General features: G+C 42.1%; 1 protein-coding gene across 2 annotated transcripts in view; it reads left to right on the forward strand.

The window, feature by feature from the left end:
* Nucleotides 1-14947, forward strand: part of CUNH7orf57 (chromosome unknown C7orf57 homolog) — a 127620-nt gene that overhangs the window by 75460 nt on the left and 37213 nt on the right. For both annotated transcript variants that reach the window (XM_073659983.1, XM_073659984.1), the window contains exons 6-7: nucleotides 10340-10464; nucleotides 10848-10969. In XM_073659983.1, the coding sequence (XP_073516084.1) occupies nucleotides 10340-10464; nucleotides 10848-10969 (247 nt within the window). The remainder of the gene's footprint in view (nucleotides 1-10339; nucleotides 10465-10847; nucleotides 10970-14947) is intronic.

Here is a 14947-nt window from a genome sequence, read left to right on the forward strand (position 1 = left end):
TTCAACTTTCATGTGGAACACAGGCCTGGGAAGCTGCACGGCAACGCTGATACACTGTCTAGACTTCCCTATTTGGTGACTGAAGGTGCCAAAACCTGTGGCTTTGGGCAGAGGGGGGAATATGTGACAAAGTCACTGGCAAAGTACTGGAGGGATGTGTGTGTGTGTATATACAATATATATATATATATATATATATATATATATATATATATATATATATATATATATATATATATATATATATATATATATATATATATATATATATATATATACAGTGGTGGCCAAAAGTATTGGCACCCCTGCAATTCTGTCAGATAATACTCAGTTTCTTCCTGAAAATGATTGCAATCACAAATTCTTTGGTATTATTATCTTCATTTAATTTGCTTGTAAGGAAAAAACACAAAAGAGAATGAAGCAAAAATCAAATCATTGATCATTTCACACAAAACTCCAAAAATGTGCCAGACAAAATTATTGGCACCCTCAGCCTAATACTTGGTTGCACAACCTTTAGCCAAAATAACTGCGAACAACCGCTTCCGGTAACCATCAATGAGTTTCTTACAATGCTCTGCTGGAATTGTAAACCATTCTTCTTTGGCAAACTGCTCCATGTCCCTGATATTTGAAGGGTGCCTTCTCCAAACTGCCATTTTGAGATCTCTCCACAGGTGTTCTATGGGATTCAGGTCTGGACTCATTGCTGGCCTCCTTAGAAGTCTCCAGTGCTTTCTCTCAAACCATTTTATAGTGCTTTTGGAAGTGTGTTTTGAGTCATTGTCCTGCTGGAAGACCCATGACCTCTGAGGGAGACCCAACTTTCTCACACTGGGCCCTACATTATGCTGCAAAATTTGTTGGTAGTCTTCAGACTTCATAATGCCATGCACACGGTCAAGCAGTCCAGTGCCAGAGGCAGCAAAGCAACCCCAAAACATCAGGGAACCTCCGCCATGTTTGACTGTAGGGACCGTGTTCTTTTCTTTGAATGCCTCTTTTTTTTTTTCCTGTACACTCTATGTTGATGCTTTTTCCCAAAAAGCTCTACTTTTGTCTCATCTGACCAGAGAACATTCTTCCAAAACGTTTTAGGCTTTCTCAGGTAAGTTTTGGCAAACTCCAGCCTGGCTTTTTTATGTCTCGGGGTAAGAAGTAGGGTCTTCCTGGGTATCCTACCATACAGTCCCTTTTCATTTAGACGCCGACGGATAGTACGGGTTGACACTGTTGTACCCTCGGACTGCAGGGCGCTTGAACTTGTTTGGATGTTAGTCGAGGTTCTTTATCCACCATCCACACAATCTTGTGTTGAAATCTCTCATCAATTTTTCTTTTCCGTCCACATCTAGGGAGGTTAGCCACAGTGCCATGGGCTTTAAACTTCTTGATGACACTGCGCACGGAAGACACAGGAACATTCAGGTCTTTGGAGATGGACTTGTAGCCTTGAGATTGCTCATGCTTCCTCACAATTTGGTTTCTCAAGTCCTCAGACAGTTCTTTGGTCTTCTTTCTTTTCTCCATGCTCAATGTGGTACACACAAGGACACAGGACAGAGGTTGAGTCAACTTTAATCCATGTTAACTGGCTGCAAGTGTGATTTAGTTATTGCCAACACCTGTTAGGTGCCACAGGTAAGTTACAGGTGCTGTTAATTACACGAATTAGAGAAGCATCACATGATTTTTCAAACAGTGCCAATACTTTTGTCCACCCCCTTTTTTAGGTTGGGTGTGGAATTGTATCCAATTTGGCTTTAGGACAATTCTTTTTGTGTTTTTTCATTGAAGACAAATTAAATGAAGATAATAATACCAAAGAATTTGTGATTGCAATCATTTTCAGGAAGAAACTGAGTATTATCTGACAGAATTGCAGGGGTGCCAATACTTTTGGCCACCACTGTATGTATATATATATATATATATATATATATATATATATATATATATATATATATATATATATATATACTGTATATATATACACACACACATCCCTCCAGTACTTTGCCAGTGACTTTGTCACATATCCGCCCCTTTGCCCAAAACCACATAGTGGCTGGCAGGTAAAACTTTGGGCAGCCCTGGTCATAATTACTGTTATTGTGGACAGTTATGCAAGTTGAAGAAATGATCTCTAAAAGGGCTAAAGTTTAAACATGACACATTTCCTTTGACCAAGGTTTCAGATCTTAATTAGCCTGTTAGGCTTGATTGCTATCATCGTTAGGAAAGGCCAGGTGATGCAAATTTTCCAGTTCATAAAAAAAAAAAAACAGCCTCCTAACCTAGTGCCAAAAAACAGCAGCAATGGGTTCTTCTAAGCGCTGCCTGGCACTCTGAAAATGAAAATGGTGGAGGCCCACAAAGCAAGAGAAAACTATAAGAAGATAGCAAACCGTTTTCAAGCTTTCCTTTCCTCAGTTCAAAATGGAATTTGATGAAATGGCAGTTAACAGGAACAGTGGGGGTCAAGATAAGGTCTGGAAGACCAAGCAAAATTTCAGTAACAATAACCTTTCATTGCTGTCTTGGATTTCACCATAGGTTAATTATATTCTTGCTTGTGATTGGTCATTTCAATCTATTTAATCTGTGCTGATGTGATTTTTTACTATGCTATGATTAAGAGCGGTTTACTGCTCGAAACTCGTCAATTTTTTATATCCCTTTGTATGTGTTTTGTCATTTTTTAATGGATCTACAATAAAATAACTTTTTTATACTACCTACAGATGGATGTGCGAAATTGAGCTTCCCACCCTTTCTTTGTTTTTTTATTAAGCATGGGGGGGTGGATCAATCATGCTTTGGGGTTGTATTGCATTCAATGGCTCCGAGAACATTTCACGGGTATAGGGAAGAATGGATTCCATGAAATCTCAACAAATTCTTGACACAAACATAACCTCATCTGTAAAAAAGATGAAGTTGAAAAGAGGATGGCTTCTACAAATGGATAATGATCCTAAGCACATGTCAAAATCCACAATAGACTACCTCAAAACGCTCAAGCTGAAGGTTTTACAATGTCCCCTGATCTGAACATTATTTAAAATCTGTGGCTATAGACCTCAAAATAGCAGTTCATGCAAGATGACCCAGGAATCTCACAGAACTGGAAGAATTTTTTAAAGAAGACAAGAATTGAAAGACTTTTGGCTGGCTTCAAAAAGCGTTTACAAGGTCCCCACTTTTCAGCTACATGCAAATGTGACACTATCCTCAATCACAAGTCTATATAACAATGAACCGTTAAATGAATAAGATGCTGCCTTTGTCTGTGCATAGTTATTCAAGTATATTGTGCCAAGTACTGCTTATATAAGAGGCTGGTGGCCCACTCTAGCACAGGGGCCTACCGGAGGATTCTCCTGTTCTGTGGGCCAGTCCAAGCATGGTCGCAAACAACACACCTGCACCGTATACAATACACGGGCAATACACGGTATTAAGACATGGGGTATGTGGACTTTTGATCAGGGTCATTTGGATGTTTTTGGTTGTCATTAAGATTTAAAAAGCGAAAACACAGTAGTTTGACAATAAATGGCTTCACCCAACCAATAACCATGAGTGGAGAAATTTTTTTTTGTTATCATTCATGTTCTCTGAAACAAGGACAAGAAAGTAAAAATTCTGCCGGGATATGTAAACTTTTGAGCACAACTGTATAATCTCTAAGATGTAACAATTTAGGGCCCCAGAAACAAAGAGGGAACTAATACACACTAAGCCTGTATACCATAAATACTCTGCTATGGGACTGCTAGTACCATTAAAAAATTATCTGCCAAGCCCATACATACAGATTATCAGAGTACCACATGTTGTATGGCTGCTAGTGCAGGTAGAAATTATCTACAAAGCCCTATGCATGCGAACTATAAAGGTAACATACTGTACTTACTGTAGCTCATGCCATCCATCTGTTGAGAAACACCCCAGGGTGGCGCTTTGAATATGTACATGTTTTCAAGTTTTTAATATTGTTAAATAAAAATTCATATTATTGGAAACCTTTTGCTCCATTTATTCAACCTGGGATGGCATTCAGCTTAATTTTGCTCATCTCCTATATACAATATGAGCCCCCACATACCCCCCTATATACAATATGAGCCCCCACATAGCCCCCTCAATCAACAACAAAAGCAATCAACATATGGGGCACATATACATGTAAACAATAACAAAAAAAACTTCAGTTCTCTATTTAGTTTAAAAACCCATATACCTCAGTCACATTTCTATTGACATGGACTACCTAGTGTCCTCTTCTTATGAAGCCTTTCCCCCCTCTTTTGGTCATTCAGGGGTTCACCAGGGAATTCCTTCAATCAGGACAAGAAAAGGAGACCATAAGCCATACGGCAATGAGGATAAGCGCTCACAGACCCAGACACTATTCCCTCACATATCCCCTATATACAGTATGAGACCCCACACAGCCCCCTATATACAGTATAAGCCCACACACGGTCCTCTACATACAGTATGAACACGCATATAGCCCCCATTATACAATATGAGCCCCAATATAGCCTCCTATATACAGTTTGAGCCTCCACATAGCTCCCTATATAAACTGAGCCCGCACATAGCTGCTTAGATGCAGTATGAGCCCGCACATAGCCTCCTATATGCAGTGTGAGCTCCCACATAGCCTTTTAAAAACAGCATGAGCTTCCATATAGCCTCCTATATACAGTGAGACCCCACCTAGCCTCATATTCAGTACGAGACCGCACATTACTCCCTAGATCCAGTATGAGCCCCCATATAGCCTCCTATATACAGTATGAGCCACCACATAGCCTTTTATAAACAGCATGAGCCCCCATATAGCCTCCTATATATAGTGGGACCCCACATAGCCTCCTATATACTGTATGAGCTTGCACATTGCTCCCTAGATAGTGTGAGCCCCCATATAGCCTCCTATATACAGTGTTAGCCCCCATATAGTCTCCTGTATACAGTATGAGCCCCAACATAGCCTCCTATACAGTATGAGCCCCCATATAGCCTCCTATATACAGAATGAGCCCTACATAGCTTCCATATATACAGTATGAGCCCCACATTATTATTATTATTATAGCGGCCTTTATTCCATAATACCACTTTACATCTGAAAAGGAGTATACATAATAAAAAAACAAGTACAATAATCTCAAACAGTTCAAGTCATCGACTGGTACAGGAGTAGAGGGGACCCTGCCTGTGAGGGCTTACAGTCTACAAGGGATGAGTGAGGGTAGAGCTGGTTGTGCAGGTAGGCGATAGTCTGATATGTTGGGGTAGAGAGTTCCAGAGTAGGGGGGATGCACGGGAGAAATCTTGTATGCAATTGTGGGCAGAGGAGATAAGAGGGGAGTAGAGAGGGAGATCTTGTGAAGATCAAAGATTGAGCGCAGGTATGTACCGGGAGACCAGGTCACAGATGTATGGAGGAGAAAGGTTGTGGATGGCTTTGTAAGCCATGGTTAGGGTTTTGAACTGGAGTCTCTGGGCGATGGGTAGCCAGTGAAGGGATTGACAGAGAGGAGAGGCGGGGGAATAGCAAGGAAACAGGTGGATTAGTTGGGCAGCACAGTTTAGGATAGATTGGAGGGGTGCTAGAAGGGAAGCCACGGAGCAGGAGATTGCAGTAGTTAGGGCAAGAGATGATGAGGGCATGCACTAAGCTTTTTGAAGATTCTTGATTAAGGAATGTACGGATCTGGGAAATATTTTTGCATTTGAATCGGCAGGAATGGATATGTAGTTTGAAAAAAGAGATTAGAATTCAGGATTACCTCGAGGTAGAAAGTTTGCGGGACTGGGGAGAGTGAGCAGCCATTTACTTTAATTGATGGGTCTGTTGGGGGGGTTGAGTGAGATGGGGGAGGGTGGAATGATGAAATCTGTTCTGTCCATGTTAAGTTTTAGAAATCTAGCAGAGAAGAAGGATGAAATAGTTGACAAACATTGTGGAATTTTGGTTAGTAAGGAGGTGATATCGGGTCCAGAGAGGCAGATCTATGTGTCATCAACATAGAGATGATACTGAAAGCCGCGGGACTCTCTGAGCTGTCCCAGGCCAAAGGTGTAGATATAGAAAAGCAGGGGTCCTAGAACTGAACCTTTTCGGGACACCGCCAGATAAGGGGCAAGATGAGGAGGTGTTGTGTGAGTGGGAGATGCGGAATGTCCGTTCTGTTAGGTATGAAGAGATCCAAGATAGGGCCAAGTTTGTGATGCCAAGAGATGAGAGAATCTGTAGAAAGAGGGAATGGTCCACTGTGTCAAAAGCAGAGGACAGGTCCTGGAGGGGGAGGACAGAGTAGTGTCGCTTGTATTTGGCAGGAAGTAGGTCATTGATGACTTTAGTCAGGGCAGTTTCAGTGGAGTGATGTGGTTGGAAGCCAGATTGTAAATAGTCAAAGAGGGAGGAGAGGTAGGAGGACAGTTCAAGATTGATGTGTTGTTCCAGTAGTTTTGAGGCATAGGGGAAAATTGATACGGGTCAATAGCTAGACACGGAGGATGGGTCAAGGAAGGGCTTTTTGAGGATGGGTGTGATCAAGGCATGTTTGAAGCATGAGGGGAAACACCAGCTGTTAGTGATAGGTTGAAGAGATGGGTTAGGGTTGGGATGAAGACTGGTGAGGTTTGACATGAGGTGGAACGTGAACGGGTTAAGTGCACAGGTGCTGTGATGTAATCTTGAGACTTGTGAGGAAAGTTGATCCTCTGTAATTGCAGAGAAGCTGGTTTGGAGGAGGAGGGCTGAGTAGTTATGAAGAGAGGCTGTGGGGGCTGTAGGCCAAAATTGTCTCTCTGATATTGATTTTCTGCTTGAAGAATGAGGCAATGTCTTCAGCTGAAATGAGAGGAGAGGGAGGAGGTGCTGGGGGATGAAGGAGAGAATTGAAAGTGTTGAATAACCTATGACTGCAAGTGGGAGAAGAGACTCAGAAAGTGAGTGTAAATCAAGGTGTTTGAGATTTCTGCTAGGGTGTGCAAGTTTGTGGAGTGGGGATTGTGCACCTGGAGATGAGAAGGAAGAGAATGCGAGTAAGTTGTGGTTAGAGGGGTTAGATAGGGAACAGTGGCCAGTGAAGATGAGCTCCATTGTGTGGCAGGCTTTGTGAGTGGCTGTAGAAGACCATTGAGCAAGGCCGAAGGAGGAAGTGAGAGAAGCTTAGAGACAGCTGAGTGGGAAGTGTCAATGGGGATGTTGAAGTCACCCATGATGATAATGGGGATTTCAGCATAAAGGAAATGAAGTAGCCAGGTGGTGATGTAGTCATAAAAGGTGGTGGCTGGCCCTGGGGAGCTGTAAATTACAGCCAGTTAGAGGGAAAGTAGATGCTTTCAGAGTGTACCTCGAAAGAAGGGAGAGTAACAGAGGGTGGTAGTGGAATTGGGGTAAAGGAGCAGTTATCTGACAAGAGAAAACCAATTCCTCCACCATACTTGCTGCTGGGGCCACTTAGCTCCCTATATACAGTATTTTTTCTAAGGAGTGGAAGCCAAAACCAGGTGAGGAACAATTAGAGAAAAGGAATAATAGAAACAAGTGCACCAATTCTGCATTTATCACCCACTTCTGGTTTTGGCTCCCATTCCTGAGAAAAATACTGACCAAATACTGATAGTGGGGCCGTGGCCTTAGCTCCCATATATCCTCCTATATACAGCATGAGCCCCACATAGCCTCTATATACAGTACGAGCCCAGATTTCCCTCATTATGATCCACCTATCATTACATGAGTTGTATCGTAGTTGAATGATTTTTGGGATATAATTTGATTATTATACGTTTTTTGGTGGCACACTGACACATATTGCATTTGTAGAAGGCTTTTGTGGAGAGCCATGTAGTACTACTAGCAGGTTTTTTATATAAACTGGGGGACACTATATTTCCCAGAGATCGACCTCTCCTTGCCACAGGTCTGAAAACAGTTTTTAGTATTTTATGAAAAGCATCATCTTGGTATAAGATTGGAATCTATCTAGTGTTGGTATCTTTTATTTTTTTTATTGCAAGCTATATGGTGTGCTAAAAGTAATTAAATGGTTATGTGACTAATTTTTAGTTTTATTTTTAGATTCAGCAAAAAAAAAATTGTTTCTAGATACAGTACGTCACAAAAGTGAGTAGAGTACATCCCTCACATTCTTGTAAATATTTTATTATATCTTTTCATGGGACAAAACTGAAGAAATGACACTTTGATGCATTGTAAAGTAGTCAGTGCACAGCTTGTATAACAGTGTAAATTTGGTGTGTCCTCCAAATAACTGTATGGTCTTGGCCACCATGCTGCAAGCTCAGTGTCAGGGTGTTGGCAATCTTACATCCTAGATCATCTTTATGTAGAGCAACAATTCTTTTTTTCAGATCCTCAGAAAGTTCTTTACCATGAGGTGCCATGATGAACTTCCAGTGACCAGTATTAGAGCGTGTGAGAGCAATAACACCACATTTACCACACCTGCTCCTTATTCACACCTGAGACCTTGTATCACTAATGAGTCACGTGACACCGGGGAGGGATAATGGCTATTTGGGCACAATTTGTCCATTTTCACTTAGGGGTGTTCTCACTTTTGTTGCCAGCGATTTAGACATTAATGGCTGTGTGTTGAGTTATTTAGAGGACACACCAAATTTACACTGTTATACAAGCTGTACACTGACCACTTTACATTGTATCAAAGTGTCATATCTTCAGTGTTGTCTCATGAAGAGATGTAATAAAACATTTACAAAACATGTGAGGGGTGTACTCACTTTTGTGATATACTGTAGATCATGCGGTGTCAATGGTTGTGTCTTCATAGCCTCTTGGTTTTAATCTATTTCTAATGATGGTTCTCCATTTTCAGAAAACCCATCAGTTGTAATATAACTACATGCAATAGCTTTATTCCCTATGGAGAGTCCATCAGATGAAAAAACTTTTGTCAAGGAAAGCATAATCGTTAAAGATAGATTAAAAACAAGAGGATATCAATACACATCTCATATAAAAAAAAATATATGATATATCTAAAAGCAAAATTGTATCTGTTAAATCTGAATTAAAAGAATGTTCATTTATTAAAAGTTTTTTTAGTTCCCTCCTCCGAGAACACATCTATTGTATATTAGGTGTAGTAAGGATTTAAATCTCTTTCAGACGGCATGTCAGGTCCTTTGTATACACACAAGCCTAATTGTACTGTCTCTACAAGACTGGGGGAGGTTTGTCTCCACAATGTGTTTGCATTCTCTATGACTAACACACGGTTTTGGTGACTCACCAGCGACCTCACCAGCGATGTCGCTATGTGTGACACTTTGCAACGATCAGGCCCCTGCTGTAAGGTCGCTGATCGTTGCAAAGTGTCCTGGACCATTTTTTGGTCGTTGGCCTCCCGCTGGCCAGCACACATCGCTGTGTGTGACCAGCGGGACCAACGATCTGGCTGGTAACTATGGTAAACATCGGGTTACTAGGGGCACGCGCGCACTTAGTAACCCGCTGTTTACCATGGATACCACTCTGCTACGGTGCGCGGAGGCTCCCGCGCACTGTAGCAGAGTGGTATCCATGGTAAACAACGGGTTACTAGGGGCACACGCGCACTTAGTAACCCGATGTTTACCATAGTTACCAGCCTGCTCCTGCTTGCAGCAGGCTGGTAACGTGAGCAGGACATCGTGGAACGATTCTTTCCACGATATCGCTGCTCCCCTGATCGCTGGTGAGCCTGCCTGTTTGACAGCTCACCAGCGATGTATTAGCGATGCAGCAACGACAGGTCGTATCGTTGTCGGGATCGCTGCTGCATCGCTTAGTGTGACGGGGCCCTAAGGGCACACACAGCCCCAGAAACACCTAAGATGTTTTTTCTATCACCAACATGTGGATTTTCATTGTTTGACATATATTGAATAAAATTTGAAGATTTTTGTCTATTTTTTGGTATGTATCGATCATCTTTTTTTCTTGGACATATTTTCTGGTGGTCAGCAGTATTTGAAACTGCACCCATCGCATGTAAAGGACAGATTTCATAATTCACTGCACGGTGAGTGATTTATTCCAGATTTTTTCTCATGGGCACTGCTTACCATTTTTCTTGACCGGCGCTATCTGCCATAGATTTGTTGACTAAATTGCCTGCTGCCTATGGCCAGGGTAACATCCGTGTGCCCCACCATTTCAGCTCAGGCAAGAAACATCAGACTTCTAGTTGTGAGAACTCTATACTGCATGCTTTGCTTCTCACATATAAACTGTATGTGATTTTGTGTATGCATTGATATATTTCTTATTATACAGGTTAAGCTACCAGCAATTAATCCAAAATGTAAGAATGATAACTCCGTCATTGCATCTGGGAAAGGACCTCCTATAATAAAGGCAAAAGGTGACAAGCTTGGAAAGAAATGTTTCTTTCCACCAATGTAAGTAGGGAGCAATTATCAGAAACCTAATTATCCTAATGTTTGGTGTAAATCTAAAATTGCAGAACGGACCCTGTTCAGAGAAGACCCTGGTCATTTCATGTTCAGCTATCTTTTTAAGCATTTGATTTCTTTAAGGTTCTTTCAGACGTGCTGAAGGACACTATCTTTAGGCTGCATTGTATTTTCAGGAACCAACCAAAGTAATGCTGGAACAAGTTCTGTGTAAAGGAGGACATGATGGACACAACAGTTTTTTTTTATTTAGGTAGAGACCACATCAAATCCAGCACCATATTTTAATTCTCAAATCTTAGAAAATGTGGTTTGCAAAATCCAAAAGAAAATCTTTTCCTGTAATTATTCCTTTATTAATACTGCAGGCCGGGGAATAAAACTGACACGGTGAACTTTGGAAAATTGCTTAGCAACGGATATGGGGATGAATGGTATCATCAGCATGGTGATGAAGATAGGAAACCTGTACAGAAGACCAAAATCAAAGGTAAATCGTGAAGCATGAAATGTACTTTCTATTTTATCGAAAAGTCATATATGACAAATATTATGGGCAACTCACAGCTTTTATTTCTTACATTGTCTTTACTTAAATTATCAGTTATTAATTATTACTATAACAGTACATTCACTTATGTTTGAGGCCGAAGGTTAGTGACTAGAACCAAACTCCATAGAGGTGTATTGGTTTATGAAGGATGACTTGTATGGAGGGTTATTAGCGTAGAGAGAGGATTTAGCACTATTGATCTATACAGAAACCTGTTAAAAATCAATTACCACCTGATTACATCTTGATATCTATGGAGGGCATGTAGAGGGTAAAACTTTCACATATCTAAGACCTGTCAGAAGAAGTTCTGCTCCATTTGTTTTAGGGTTCGCTCACACTGGTGTATAAATCGGACTAGTGGACTCCGATATAGTGCAGATCTGCATATTTTTTCTCAGCTGTATTCGTCATGAGAAAAAAATGGCAGCATGCTCCAATTTCACTCGAATATTGGAACAGTGCACGAAAAAAATCGCAGCCATGTGGACCATCAGTATGACCAGGGGTGGATTAAGAGTAGCGAGGGCCCCGGGCAGTTTAGAAGGCGCGGCTCCCCCCCCTCCCACACACACACACACACCTGATGTATCACATGTCACATGATCCCCTGTGATAGATCATGTGATAGTTCACGTGAAATTAATTTGGCACAATATTAACCCCTTAACCCCCGAGGGTGGTTTGCACGTGGTTTGCACATTAATGACCAGGCCAATTTTTACAATTCTGACCACTGTCACTTTATGAAGTAATTACTCTGGAACGCTTCAACGGATCCCCCTGATTCTGAGATTGTTTTTTCGTGACATATTGTACTTCATGATTGTGGTAAAATTTCTTCGATATCACTTGCGTTTATTTGTGAAAAAAATTGAAATTTGGCAAAAATTTTGAAAATTTTGCAATTTTCAAAATTTTAATTTTTATGCCCTTAAATCAGACAGATATTTCACACAAAAGAGTTAATAAATAACATTTCCCACATGTCTACTTTACATCAGCACAATTTTGGAACCAAAATTTTTTTTTATTAGGGAGCTATAAGGGTTAAAAGTTGACCAGCGATTTCTCATTTTTCCAACAAAATTTACAAAACCATTTTTTTAGGGACCACATCACATTTGAAGTCACTTTGAGAGGTCTTTATGACAGAAAATACCCAAAAGTGACACCATTCTAAAAACTGCACCCCTCAAGGTGCTCAAAACCACATTCAAGAAGTTTATTAACCCTTCAGGTGCTTCACAGGAATTTTTGGAATGTGGAAGAAAAAAATGAACATTTAACTTTTTTCACAAAAATGTTACTTTAGACCCATTTTTTTTTTTATTTTCACAGGGGTAACAAGAAAAAATGGACCCCAAAATTTGTTGTGCAATTTCCCCTGGGCACGCAGATACCCCATATGTGGGGAAAAAACACTGTTTGGGTGCTCGGAAGGGAAGGAGCGCCTTTGACTTTTTGATTGTAAAATTTGCTTGAATAATTAGCGGACGCCATGTTGCGTTTGGAGAGCCCCTGTGTGCCCAAACATTGGAGCTCCGCCACAAGTGACCACATTTTGAAAACTAGACCCCCCAAGGCACCTATCTAGATGCATAGTGAGCACTTGGAACCCCCAGGTGCTTCACAAATTGATTCGTAAAAATGAAAAAGTGAAAAAAAAAAACGGGTCTGGCTCTTAAGTCCCAGGGCACAGACGCATATTAGTACGTCAAATGTTGTTAAGGGGTTAATATATGAATTATAATAATTTTTTTTAGGCTGTATGCCCACTATGCGTTTTTTAAGCGTTTTTCCGTAGCGGCAATTCCGCTGCAGAAACGCTTAAAAAACGCTTGGTAGAAGGCCTGCCATGTTCCCCAATGATAATCCGCATGTGCTGTGCACATGCTGCGGAAATTTCCGCTGCGGATTATCATTGCGGAAAAATCCACAGCACTACCAATTATTTTGCGGAAGCGCGGCGTTTTCGCCGCCATTGACTTGCATTGGAACACATGGAATCCGCATCACTGCATCTGTACATGCAGAATCCATGCGTTTCAATGTGCGGATGGTACCCGGGTGTGGAGAAGAGGAGACTCCTCCAGACCCGGGTACCATAGAACCTGTAAAAAAAAGAATCAAATAAAAAATATACATTATACTTACATTCTGGTGACCCCCGGTGTCTTTATCCGATGCGTCCTGGCTTGCCGGCAGCTCGCGGTAGACTAAAGGACCTGTGGTGACGTCATTTAGTCATGTGACGGGTCGTGTGACCGCTGATGTCGGCAGACCATCAGAAGGTAAGTATATATTTATTTTTTACCATTCTTTTACGGTCACACTATATAAATACATGCCGGTTGCATGGATTTATATAGTGTGACCAAGTTGACAAGCACTTTCCAAGTGATGCTAAAATCTCTTGGAAAGTGCTTGTCAACCCACATGCTTAAATGCATGTGAAGAACGCTTCACTTCCGCTTGTCCCTGGCAGGAAAAATGCATGTGCAATCCGCATGCGTTTTTCTGCCAGGGAGATGCAGAAACGCTCAAAAAAAATCCGGAGCATTTCTGCATTGTGGGCACATAGCCTTACATTAATTGTATGTATACACAGCAGGAGGCCACACGTAGTCATCTATACACAGCGGGAGGTCGCACATAGCCATCTATGCACAGCGGGAGGCTGCACGTAGCCATCTGTACACAGCAGGAGGCCACACGTAGCCATCTGTACACAGCAGGAGGCCGCACGGTGCCATCTATACACAGTAGGGGGCCGCACGCAGTCATGCACACACACAAACATATACAGACACGCATAAACACATTTGAAACACAAAAATACAAATAAACAGACATGACACAATGATATCTGCCTGCACACACTCACTCACTCACTCAATCACTCACACACACTCTCACACACACTCACCATCCCCCGGATTGGCTCCAGTCCTCCAGCTTCTCTCCGGTGCAGCAGTGCAGGCCTTGCACGCACTGCGTGACGTCACACTAGCAGACACAGCTGCGCACAAGGCCGTGTCTCCTAGCTGTGATGCGGCCGGGCCAGCACACAGGGAAGTTAACAGGTGCATTGCTGGCCAGGCCGAAGAAGAAGTAGAGGCCGTGCGCCGCTGCTGGGGGAGCGGTCCGGGGGCCCCCTGCCACTGTCTGCCTGTATGTGCCACGGCGCCGCACATATTATAATGAGGTCAATCTGGCCATGGACCCCCTGGAGCCTCGGGGCCCCGGGCGGTAGCCCAGATTGGCATAATTATAATCCGCCTATGAGTATGACATCCAATTTTTACGGATACATTACAATTATGTAACATTGGAAGCTATAAATGGTCCTGTAAATGATTGATAACTGCTGAGAAAAAAATGCATTGTACATGGACAGCACACAAATAACAAGTGAGAAAAAAATGGTCCCACTCTCCTGGATGCGAATGGGACCGATTTTATATATGCTTCTCCACCACTTGACTGCTGCTCTGTCTAGACCTCTCTCACAGCTGTGTGACCATATATACGTAATGACTTTAGGTGAGAAAGACCACCAGTCCAAACGGAAGATGTTGTGTGAGCTGGGTAGTTAGAACTGCGGTCATGTGGTGCAGAACAAAACTATTCTGGAACAGTTTAAGACGGCGATCAGAAGTATTTTAACCCATGGACTGGGCACATAATAACTAGGGCTAAGGGACTAAATGTAAAAACAAAAACATCAGGGTTTTGCTTTAAAAGGACCTGTCACTGCTACCACTGGCCGCTCACAGGCATCACGCGACCCGTCACTGATGTCACGTCAAGTGAGGCATGACATCAGTGACACGGTCCTCACGGTGGATGTTGGGCTGTGGGCGGGGTTACCCCGCGTGTCACACCCAGGATCCACCGCGCGCTTTCCCAATG

The sequence above is a fragment of the Phyllobates terribilis genome, unplaced genomic scaffold, assembly GCF_046119375.1.
Source record: "Phyllobates terribilis strain yellow unplaced genomic scaffold, ASM4611937v1 Scaffold_16__1_contigs__length_26959993, whole genome shotgun sequence".
Classification (NCBI taxonomy): domain Eukaryota; kingdom Metazoa; phylum Chordata; class Amphibia; order Anura; family Dendrobatidae; genus Phyllobates; species Phyllobates terribilis.